The 12,213-nt window shown below is 47.8% G+C and overlaps 1 protein-coding gene across 1 annotated transcript; it reads left to right on the top strand.

Annotated features, from left to right (window-relative positions):
- Positions 1 to 884: 884 nt before the first annotated feature.
- Positions 885 to 6,415, top strand: LOC116780399 (lymphocyte antigen 6E-like). Its single transcript, XM_032675364.1, has 3 exons — positions 885 to 936; positions 5,159 to 5,278; positions 6,210 to 6,415. The coding sequence occupies exons 1-3, from the start codon at positions 885 to 887 to the stop codon at positions 6,413 to 6,415; spliced, it is 378 nt and encodes a 125-aa protein (XP_032531255.1).
- Positions 6,416 to 12,213: the final 5,798 nt, after the last annotated feature.

Consider the following 12,213-nt stretch of genomic DNA (forward strand, 5'->3'; position numbering starts at 1 on the left):
TCATGTGCTGTAAAACACACTGATTTTATTTGAGGTACTGTAAAACACACTGACTTTATTTGAGGTAAGCCAGCTGAGAGTCTGAGGCCGGTGCTGGTGAATAATTAAGGGAAAGGAAGGTACAAACTCTGATCCATTGCTATCCAAAGGGCTTGGAAAAAGTCATGGCTAGGATTGTATCCCTGTGCCTCCAGGCTCTGTTACATCAGAGAAGCCAGCAAAGCCAGAAACTCCGAGGAGAAAAGAGTAGATCTTGATTTCCCATCGCTCCCACCACCAGAAGGGCAAGAAATGTGTCGCCGAAAGGGTTTTTCACCCCTGAGGTGCCACAGCCTGGAATTGCTCAGACTTTTAGGAATTTAATCTTAATATCCCTTAGCATCCCTTTTTGTGCAGATCTCCCCTATTTTCACCACGGGACGTATAAACCATCACATATTGGCATCAGATTCCAGATGGATTTAAGGACAGGCTTTTACACCTTTCTAGCCCAGTGTAAATCAAGAATAAGAGGTTGCGGCTTTCCGGCCTAAAAGAGGGACAACAGAAAACATGGAGGTAACTTGTCTGATCCCTCTCACGCATCTGGGGTCCCATCCAAGACCCCAATAACCAACTTTTGATCAAAACTCTAGATCTTTCAGCCCACCAAAGAGGGTCTGTTGCCTTTTCCATCTATAAATTCACTGTTACAGTTGAACTGTGTCCAGAAGAAATCTTAAAAGGTTCCGACGCCTCCAGCCTGGAAAACTCCCACGTGAAACATCTCCCGCCCGTGGGTTGAGCTCGTGTCCACCTGTGGGAACCTGTAAAACTGCTGTTGCAGAGGTATAAAACCTGCCCTCCAAACACCTTCCCAGTGCAGCTGGGAGCATCTGCTGGAGATGAGGACTCCTCTCGTCATCCTGCTGGCTGCTGTCCTGTGCGTGCAACAAGGTGAGCCTCAGCTGCTGCTTCTGGCTAAGATCAGAGGCAGGGAGAAGGGGAGGGCAAATTTTTCAGGTGGCAAAAATTTAGGGGGTCATCCCCAATGTTATTGTCACCAACGTCCCTTGGCACCTTGATTGATTTGAGCACCTTCTGCGCTCCAACTTGATGCAGAAATAAGGTCTTGATAAATTAATCTTCTTTGGATGCCAGGTTAAATCCACTCAGTGGTCTATGGGATCTTCCCAAAAGCTGCAAGTTGGAAGTGCCAGAAAGCCTAAAAACCTGTAATTTTTTAAATGAATAGCAGTTTTTGGGTATTTTAGAGACTTTTCTCTATTGCTGCTTCCTCCACTGTGGTGATCCACGTGGTTTGCCAAGTGTCTTCCACCCTAGGAAGTGCAACACTGGGAATTTTATAGATTAAATCAGAGGCAGAGCTGAAAGAACTTCTCTGTGCCAGTGTCATGTTAAAGGCATCCTTCTCCCAAAGGGAAGTCTGAGGTGCTGGGAATGTGTGTCCTCCTTCTGGGACTGTTCCATGTGTTGCTCCATCGCTCCTGGCACGTAGGAATAATGACCAGATTGCCAATATCTGCCCCACACCTGATGGTTTCCCAGAAACCACGATACATATCTAGCAGGGCTTGGGAAAGAGGCACCTCATTAATTCCTGCTCTCTGATGCATCAACCCCCTCACTCCCACGTTTTTGGGATGAATGATTTTGAAGCACTCCTGGAAGAGTGGGAGTTCCGGCCGGTTTTGGGGTGGGAAAAGGGCTATTTATTATAAAAAAAAAAAGAAAGGATTTTGTGCCCCTAATTCCTGAATGAAACAACAGAATGGGCAGAAGAGGGTAATTTTCGAAGCAACAACCTCAGTGTGAGCCAGGATAAAATGGAAAGCTCACAGAGATGCCAGGCTCTGGAAGCACAGATTCCTGGTGGGATTCCTTACTGGTGTAGGGCTGATGATGTTTTATATTGGCATCAGATTCCAGATGGATTTAAGGACAGGTTTTTACACCTTTCTAGCCCAGTGTAGATCAAGAATAAGAGGTTGCAGCTTTCTGGCCTAAAAGAGGGACAACAGAAAACATGGAGGTAACTTGTTTGATACTTCTCACGCATCTGGGGTGGCATCCAAGACCCCAATAACCAACTTTTGATCAAAACTGTCGATCTTTCAGTCCACCAAAGAGGGTCTGTTGCCTTTTCCATCTATAAACTCCCTGTTACAGTTAAACTGTGTCCAGAAGAAATCTTAAAAGGTCACGATCCTTTCCACAGAATCACAGAATCCTTAAGGTTGGACCTTAAGATCATCAAGTCCTTGTTGTCAGGCAAAAAACAGGCAGATGTTTGTTTAAGGTGTCCTTAAAAGTTTCCAGCAAGGAAGATTTCACAGCCTGGAATTGCTCAGACTTTTAGGAATTTAATCTTACTATCCCTTAGCATCCCTTTTCGTGCAGATCTCCCATATTTTCACCACAGAACGTATAAACCAGTTTATTATTTTCTCCTCCGCTGCTTCTTTTTTCTTGCAGAAAGGTGGTTATTGTGCCTTTCCTCAACATATTCTCATTTCTAATAAACACTCTAAAGGCTTCCAACCCTTTTCCACGAGGTCACATTTCCAAAACTCCAGTCAAACCCTTTCTCCTCCCTCTCCTCTGGGCTCTCTCCAAATGCCCTGCATAGTTTTTAAAGTGCCGCAGACGGATTTGGGCACTGAGTTCGGTTGCTGGTGGCTGAGGCTTTGCCAGGGTGGAAAGGCCACTTTGCATATCTTGCACATGACATTGTGCCTGTGTTCCCTTCCATCTCTGGAATGTGACACTGTTGACTCCTGCTGTTTGCACTGTGGTTCTTGATCGTCACTGAACCACTCGTTCGTCATCCAATGTTCAAGTGTCTAATTTTTATCCGAGTGTGATTTATTTCTCTTTGTTGAACTTCATCCACTGTTGGTTGCCTTTTTTTCTCTGCTCTTTTATTACATCCATCTGTCAAAATCACTTGGAATCAGAATCTTGGAATTATGGGATCATAGAGTCATAGAATCACAGAACGACCAGGGTTGGAAGGGACCTTAAAGATCATCTCATTCCAATGCCCCTGCCATGGGCAGGGACACCTTCCCCCAGACCAGGTTGCTCCAAGTCCTTCCCAACCTGGTCTTGGACACTCCCAGGGATGGGGCAGCCACAGCTTCTCTGGGCAACCTGTGCCAGGACCTCCCCATCCTCACAGTAAAGAATTTATTCCTAATATCCAATCTAAATCTATTCTTATTTTGAAGCCACTCCCCTTTGTCCTGTCACTTGTTTCTCCATGTTTCTTGTAGCTCCTTCAGGTACAGCAAGGCCACAATCAGGTCACCCTGAAACCTTTACTTCTCCAGGCGGAACAATCACAACTCTCCCAGCCTTTCCTCCCAGCAGAGCTGCTCCCTCTGGATGATCCCTCTGATCATCCTGGTGCCTCCTCTGGACTCTCTCTAGCAGCTCCATGTCCTTCCTGTGCTGTTTCCCAGGGCTGGAGGAAGCTCTGCAGGGAGGGGGGTCTCACCTTAGAGGGGGTTGGAGGGGCAGAATCCCCTCCCTTGCCCTGCTGCCCACACCGCTTTGGATGCTGCCCAGGATTCCTTGGCTCTACTTCCAGCACTTACAGAACTCTACTCACAGTGTCTTCTCACCTTTGTGGTCCTTGGCACCACCTGAAAACATGATGCTCATCCTCCATCCCATCCCTTCTGTCACCAGGGATGATGCTGGACAGACCTGAGCCCACAGAAGAGCTCTGGAGCTGCGTTGCTCAAGTTGGTTTGACCACTCATCATCATGAACTACCCTGTGAGAGAGTTTCCATGCCTGGTTTTGCACCCATTCTGTGGCATTTTCACTGCCTTGTCTTTCCTGGTCTTGCTCAAAACATCACTCAAGACTGTGCCAAAAACTTGGCAAAACCTCACTGAATGTCCTCTACTCTGCACATGAAAATTCAACTTTTAGTGCCAAACAAAGCAAAAAAGATTAACATTGTTCTGACCCTTACCGGATCAACAACTGAGGACTTTTCCCTTCCCTTCCATCACAAACTTCTCGTTTAATGGTCTGACCTTCGTTGTCCTTCCATGTTCTCACTGCCAGCTTCTTATCGGGCAAAGCTGCTCTCCCAGGAACATGTCCTCTGCTTGCTTTCTGCCCTTGCCACGCTCACAGACTGTCCCCAGACTTAGCACCAACTCGTGTGGTGCTGTGTTTGCTTCCCTTCAAAAATTATCCGTGTTTTTAAAGCAGCTCATCCCGTCTCCTTCTCACAAAACCACACACTTTGCTCTGGGTGATTTCGCGAGCCCAGAACTCGACCACCACCATAAAATCCTTCAAACCATCTGCCCAGCGGACACTTTGGTGTGTTCTCTCACCCAGACAGTGTCTTTGCTCTTTTCCTCTTTCTTATTACTTTCCAGAGGTCTGTCCTACCCTGTTCTGGCTTTGAGGGTGAGTGTGTAAATTGTTGCCAGGAAAGACAACTCATGGCTGCGTGACCTTGACGTGAATCCTCTACCAGAGCTGCAGATATGAATTATCTCAACAAATCTCCCTTTACCACTTCAACTAGACTTTTGGTTAAGACTTTTCCATTCATTCTCTGTTTTACACTACAACAGGAGCTTGGCAGAGCATCTGGCAGCTCTCCCCAGACTTCCTAGAACTGAGGTTCGGCCAGGTCGGTGAGTGATGTCCAACCACAAAAAAGGAGATGTGACAGCAGTGTCTGAGCCAGGAAAGACAAGCAGGACGCTGGGCATTGTCCACCTCCTCCAAGCACTCCAGGCACCCTCAAATTCTCCCTGTCAAGCCCTGCCTGGTGTTGCCCAGAAGAAACCACTGGGCAGGAACTGGCAACTCACGTGGCAGAGCCGTCAGGATGGAGATGCTATTTATTGCTCAGCAATAATCTCCAGCATAAAAGCCCCCAAATCCTCGAATTCCACTCACATCTCCTGCTCCCAGAGACTGCAAACAGATCAATAACACTCCTCAGCCTGAGACACAAGAGACAGAGAAGGATTTAGCACAACTGCCACGGGTCAAGGGATAAAGAAATCAGTGGTCACCCGCACACAAACATTCATCAGCAAGGAAAATGGAGATCTCTGGGCAGCAGCTTTTGTGGTTCTTAAACCATGTAATGTGCTTTCTCTGCTTTTTTTTTTCCCAGCTTATCCATTCATGTGCTACATTTGCCAAGAGCAGGAGTCCAACAAGGACTGTTTGACCATTTCCATGTGCTCAGAGGAGGACAAATACTGCGTGACCGTGCGGAAGGACGTCAGAACGAGTACGTTCCTGAGCAACATCTTGTTTATTCTGGAGAGGAACAGCCCCAGGAATGGGCTTTCATCCCAGTCATGGAAACAATAGGTCCTGATCACCAGCTTTTAGGAGACATGGACCTTGTGGCTCCCTTTTGCAGTCACTCAGTGTCGATGTCGCTGCCGGGAGGTGGGAAGTGCTGGAGACACATCGAGCAGCATCAGGGAGCGAACTCAAGCCTGGGGGTCGAGTTCGTGTGCATTTTTCACTCTTAGAGTTGTTTTTAGAAGTTTTTGGGCAAAACTGCTCCATGGCTGACTCCCTGTGCCATCAACAGTCCTTCAGGTCTGTGCCCTCAAAGACCTCCAGGTGCTCTCAGCCCAAATCTGAGGTCATGCAGAATATTCCCCCTGGTTTTGTGCTGTAGGAAAACCATCCTGGTGGGAAGTGACCCAGCTTGGGCATCACTTCAGGGAGCTTGAACTGAGAGGCACTGAGGTGATAATTCCTCCAGGAACAGAAGAGATCTGGAGCCCAAGGAAGACCAGCATCATGTTGGTGGACATGCAGGGTGGACGTGGCCAGACTGATGCTGGTCCTGAGCAGAGGACCAAGTCATGGTTGGACTTGATCATCTTAAAGGTCTTTTCCAACCTTAACAGTCCTAGGATTCTATGACACTGTGGCTGTCCCATCCCTGGAAGTGTTAGATGTTATTCTGAGCAACCCGATCTAGTGGAAGGTGTCCCTGCCCATGGCAGGGGGGTTGGAATTAGATGATCTTTAAGGTCCCTTCCAATCATTCCATGATTCTATGATTCATTCCACGAAATTTGCCTTCACTGTTAGTGCCTGCCTTTCTTTTATTCCCCAGCACAGATTTAGCCATGAAAGCAAATTAGCAATGATTTTTACATCCTACTCTTCCTTTTTTCCCCCTTTCTCTTCTCCATTAGAGCCCAACAAGCCCAAATACATCATCTCCAAGATGTGCTCTCCGACGTGTCCAGCAGCAAGTCAGCAACAAAGCTCTCAGAGGGTTTCTTGCTGTACAAAACCCTTGTGCAACGTGAATGAAGCCAGCAGCAAGAAAAGCAGCTTTGGAGTGATGTCCCTGGCTGTCCTGGCCAGTGTCACCTACATCTTTGCACGTGGACTGTGATGGGTTGGGAAAAACTCCCCGTGATGGCTTTGTTGGCTGAAATAAAAGTGGGATAATTTCTGCTCTCAAAGATTCCTGTTTTGCGGCTGAGTTTCCCCCCGGGATTTTTGAGAGAGCCTGGATAAGTCAGGTGCTGAACTCCTATTGATTTCCTAAGCCTGCTTGAATCCAAAGTGTCCCCAGACATTCAACTCACCTAAGGAAACCCGTAAAAGATGAGCCTTTTGACATGTTCAGGCTTCAAATCGTTATTGCTCTGAAGAGATCCTTGAAGGCATCTTTTTGTCTTTTTAAGTTTCAAAGCACTGTGAGGAATAACAGCCCACCCTGGATAAAATCCAGGGAATGGCTCTGTCAGCACAGAGGGATGATCAGGATCTTCTGTTCACAGGGAGTCTGGTGATCACACACCAGTTTATAAACAAGGAAGAAGAGGTAAAGCTTTTTTTCTGGCACCATTTGGGACATTTTTCCAGCCTCAGTGGGGGAGCAATTTCTGCCTCTTGGCTCTCAGTGGGGTTTTATCACGATTTGAAATGGCCATCCTTTATCATCCACGTGAGAAAATGGGGGAAAAAAGGGAAAAAGGGGGAAAGGCAGAGAAAAAGAGGGACAGGCATAGAAGAAGAAAGGTGGCTGAGAGAGGAAAGGCAGAGAAGAAGAAAGGTGGCTGAGAGAGGAAAAAGATGGGAGGGAGAAGGGAAGGGAAGAAGCAGCACACAGAGCTGAGAATTACCCTCACACTGCCTCTTCATGGACCTGGGCCAGCTGGAAAACACATCCCCATATCTATTTCCCTCTTTTTTTCCAGGGTCAAACCAACCTCCCAGCTGTTGCCAAGCCCAGTCATTTAGAGCTTGTGAGCTGGTTTCTACAAAACCACGTTCCTGGCACAGAAACGACCGATTGTGTCGGGCTTTGTTCTGCTTCGCCCTCCTGGCTCTCGGCTCCCTCCTCTCCCCACTGGAGCTGCAGCTGAGGGGACACAGAAAAGCTCTGTGGGAGGCCCGGGAGTGTCACAGAGAAGAAGAAGGGCAGCCAGCCAGGCCCTAACACAAACAGCCCAGAGCCCCTCGGGTCATAGCCCTGCTGCAAACTTGCTTTTCCTGGAAAACACGCAAAAAAAAAAAAGGGAAATCTGGCAGCATCACTAACTCAGCTGTGCTCTGGGAGAAACCAGAGCTGCTCCAAACAAGTGAGGGGTGGGTTTTGGTTTTGTTTTTTTTTTGTAGGATGAGATGTTGCACTTGATGGCTCAATGAGATCTGAAGCGTTGCCTTGGAACTCTGCTACGTTCTGGTGGGAGGATGAGCATTTTGGAGACATTTCATGTTGCTTGGATGACAAAGCAACTGGTTTTCCAAGAGCAGCAGAGATGCCACATCAGCTCCTTGGTTTTTCTGTTGTGAACTTTAAATCCTGGTGCCTGATTTTAAACACATTTTTAAATGGAATTCCACTAGGATGATCAGCTAAAGACACCACATCAGCTCCATGTTTTGTGCTGTGAGCTCTGAATCCTGGTGCCTGATTTTAAATATTTTGTTTAATGGATGGTGGAAAATGAAGCAAAAAAATAGGTGACACCACAGTGGTGGGAGAGGACAAGAAGATGCTGCCACTCTGCTGTGTTTTGGTTGCACTTGTAGAAGGATGAGCGTTCTGGAGATGTTTCACGTTGCTTGGATGACAAAGCAACTGGTTTTCCAAGAGCAGCCAAAGATGTCACATCAACTCCATGTTTTTTGTTGTGAACTTTAAATCCTGGTGCCTGTTTTTAAACATTTTGTTTAATGGAATTGAAGCAAGTTAAAGAGGTGACCCCACAGTATTGGGAAAGGACTAAGAGATGCAGACATCCTGTGATCTGAGCAGACTGGGGAGCTGTGATGACAAGATGTCAAAAGGCCCAAATGTGAACTTGCCAGCAGAACCAGCTGACCATTTTCTCTCAGCAAATACAACCACAAAAAGGAAGGAAATTTATGGTGGAGAAGTGGGAGAGTTTTTATACCAAGAAGAAGGAAGAGATACCCAGCTGGTGAGGGCAGGGCTGGCAGCACTGGTAGGGGCTGTGCTGCATCCCATGGCATGAGCGAGTGCTCCATGGATGCCCAGCACAGAGGGAAGCCAGTTCTGCCCTGGAATACCTTGGGTGCCTTCAAAAAGCTCCAGGAAAGTTGGGCTCTGAGCCAAAGCCGTGACTGTTTTACCACCTGTCGAGTCTTCCCAAGAAAGAGGAAGCAGAAGGAGCAATTTATGTCTCAACCAGTTGCAGCAGACGTGAGAAAGCAAAGACCTGGTGGGCGAGAACTGGAGGGCAGGGAACAAGTCAAGGGGTGAGATAATTCCACTGAGGGTGGTGGGGTGGGGGCAACCAGGACGAGAAGAGCAAAGGGGAGAGGACAAACCTCCTCCAAATCCTTTGCAGAGCCTTGTTGCCTTCCCAGCTCCTCCCTTCCTCTTCCCCACGCTGCTTTCAGTACTGATGGCACCCACAGGGATGTTGCCTCCAACAAGGTCAGGTGGAAAAAGTGGTTCCTGGATCTCCTTGTCCACAACTTTAGAGGAATTTCTTGTCTGGAAATTTCTGGATGCCGAAGTACTGGGATTAAACTGTTTGATCCTGTGGAGGTGAAAGGACTGAATTTAAAAGGATTTACCTGGTTCCTGGAGTGAACAGGAACAGGTTCCTGCTCCTCACAGTTGTGGGAGCAGAAGATCTCTGAAAAGGGAGCACTGGAGGTGGGATTTAGGAATGGACTTTGTCAGAGCTGGTGCTTTGAGTGGAAAATCCCTGAAACTCTTTCAAATAAAGAAGGAAGAGGGACCTCCTTCTTGGCTGGAGGTGAGAAATGGGCTAATGAGAAGGTCACAGCTCCTTTTCCGCACTGGTACCTGCCTTCCCTGGGCTGGAGGAAGAAGAGCAGAGCTTCTCTTGGCTCAGAACTTTAGGCACAAACAGCCAATTCTCCTCTTCCCCCCTGGAAAAATATCCAAAATCTGTCACATCTGCCTTTTCCAGTGAAGCTGCACTGTGAGATTTGCTTGGTGGTGCTCTCCAGGCTGGGCTGTGCCTGATGGGAGAAGACACCCAGGTGATACTTGAAGTATCACCAGAGTCAGGAGACGTGTTTGTGCTTCCAGCTTGAAATATTTGTGGAGTAAAAGGGAAGACGAGTGGGGAGGCACCAACCACATCCAACACAAGAGCAAGAACCATTTTGCTGCCAGAGAGATTAATGAGATGGACTAATTAACACATCAAAAGCAAAGAAAAGTGATGTTTTCTTTATGAATACACACATGACTGAGGGATGTCGGCCCAAGTGGTATCCAGGAGGAGGCACTGGGAGAAGGAATCTGTGGATTCCTTGGAGCTACCAAGCCCAGCCTGTTCCTCCAGCTCCTGTTTCTTCACAGCAGGGAAATCTGGGTGTTCGTGACAACAAATCACAGGGTCACAGAATTTAGGTTGGAAAAGACCTCCAAGATGATCAAGTCCAACCTCTGACCCATCCCCACCTCGTCCCCCAGCCCAGAGCACTGAATGCCACGTCCAGTCCTTCCTTCCTTGGACACCTCCAGGGATGGGGACTCCAAACCTCCCTGGGCAGCCCCTTCCAGTGCTTAACAACCTTTTCCATGAAAAAATGCAGCACCCATCAATAAAAAGGGGGCTGGGAACACTCTGGGGACACACAGAGCTCAGTATTGGGAAAAAAGCTCTGAAAAAAGCTCATCAAGCAATTTGCAGTGGCGTGAGGGCTACCAAGGAGATGGGAGGGCAAGCAGCAGGAATTTAGTGACAGAGCGGTGTTATTCCCACCTGTGACAAGATAACAAAATGTGTATTTAAGGTAAAAGTGGTACCTGTCACACAGCTCAGTGTTAATAAAGCTTTCGGCACCGTCACACGTGATGGGCTCGAAAGGACAACTAAGAAAACACAGTGTAGCTAAAAATCACGAGCAAAATAACCACGGACAATTTGCTGTCAGGCTGGAATGGTCCATTAAAAAGGGTCCTCTGTGGCTTGGCTTGGCTCTGGGATGATGCAAAGTTTTAATTGTCGGTTTGAATGACAGATTAGGGAATAAATTCCTCGAGCTCACAGGTGACAAACAGAGAGAACCTGCAAACAAAGAATTTTGGGGGATTCTGAGGGATCCGAGTGATAGTCTAAGAAATAAAGAGGGGGGTAATTCAGGAAGGACAAGCACAAAGCTCTGCAGTTAATGAGGACCCATCACCTGCACAAATAGGGGATGAGGAAATCTCCCTGACAGGAAAATAAGAGGTGTTAGATCACAGGTTTAACATGTGTCAAACTTAGGGGAAAATTGTGGAAATTGTTGGAACTTGTTGGAAGTCTGCAACCCTTTGTGCTGGGAAGTTAAAGCGGTGAGTGATGGGATGGGATGGGATTGGATCCTTCCAGGCTCTTCTCCAAAGGGTTGCTCCATTCTCCCCACTTTTTGACTCAGGGTTCCTGGCACCTGACATGTGGTGAAGAGCTGGAGAACTGCCTCCAGAATCAGCAGCTTTAACACCACAGCCAAGATGCACCAAAGCACAGAAGAACAGTGTCCTCAGCATCTCCTTGGTGTCTCCAAGGGGCTGGAGAATGAACTCAGTTGCTTCTCCTGCTTCTCTCTGTCTCCTTTCTGTCATTCTCCTGTGGAGCTGGTTCCCTTCCCTAGAGCAGGATTGTGGTGTCTAAGCTTGACTTTGCTTTATCACAGAAGGTTTTGGGTGGGAGGGAACTGTAAAGATCATCCCATTCCAACCCCTTTGCCATGGGCAGGGACACCTTCCAGCAGACCAGGTGGCTCCAAGCCAAATATACAACTTGTCTACCAACAAAGGTGACCCAAAGATGCTCCTCCACTCGCATCATGTAGAACCTCACTCCAAAGGATGTTTGTTCAACTTCCAGGACACCCCCAGGTTTCCCAGGATCTCAATCAGCATAAAAGTGTGTGGAGAGAACTCTGCATAGGAATGACAGGTGGTTTTCCCCTCTTCCAGCTGATCTCTCACTTGGACAAGTCCTTAAGCATCATTGTCATGCACAGGGGTGTCAGGAATTCGATATTCCTTGGTCCAGGAGAGCCAGGAAACAGGAGCTGGCTCTATGCCCAGTGCTCCCAACAGCTCACCCGCCACCTGCCTCCAACTCCAGGGCCGCCTCCAGCCTGAGATGTTAATCAGCAATTAAAGAAGGTGCAGACACCGCTCCTGGGAACGGGGAACTCCCCTCGGCAGCCCGCAGGAAACGGGAGTAATAAAACTCGCTGCGAGATCTTCCGGGAGGACAAAGAAACGTTATCGTGTGAAGATCTCTGTATAAAAGTGGCTTTTGTCCTCTCAGGCTCCTCCTTGAGGATTTCATTTAGTCACAATGATATGTGTGACCGGGTCATCTGCCTGTGTCACTTCTACACCGGGAGGTGAAATCTCTGCAGTTCTCCTCCTGCCTCGGAGGTTGAGCGCAAGGTGAAGGTAAAAGGTGAAAAGCAAAGCACAAAAAACCCCCGATTTTGGACTTGCTTTTTATTGATTTTAAAGAGAGGGTTCTGTCTTGGCTCCCTTTCCCTTTCGTTTTCCCCCTTCGAGGCAAAATGGCTGAATATTCCAGCTCTTTCGTTTGCTTGAGCTGGGTGTTTTATGGCTCCCACCCTTAGGCTCTTATCCAAAATCAGTTTATCCAGGGTCAGTTTGTACCTCCTCTTCTTTTGAAGACACAGGAATCTCCAGGGCAATGAAAACATGCCTTTCCTATTAACCCTCCACCT

Source organism: Chiroxiphia lanceolata, chromosome 1 (genome assembly GCF_009829145.1).
Source record: "Chiroxiphia lanceolata isolate bChiLan1 chromosome 1, bChiLan1.pri, whole genome shotgun sequence".
Classification (NCBI taxonomy): Eukaryota; Metazoa; Chordata; class Aves; order Passeriformes; family Pipridae; genus Chiroxiphia; species Chiroxiphia lanceolata.

Bases quoted from the DNA above. Each gene is read 5' to 3' on its own strand.
- LOC116780399 (XM_032675364.1), top strand. From the start codon at position 885: ATGAGGACTCCTCTCGTCATCCTGCTGGCTGCTGTCCTGTGCGTGCAA. The intron at 937-5,158 runs GTGAGCCTCAGC...TTTTTTTCCCAG, and splicing joins TGTCCTGTGCGTGCAACAAG to CTTATCCATTCATGTGCTAC. The intron at 5,279-6,209 runs GTACGTTCCTGA...CTTCTCCATTAG, and splicing joins GCGGAAGGACGTCAGAACGA to AGCCCAACAAGCCCAAATAC.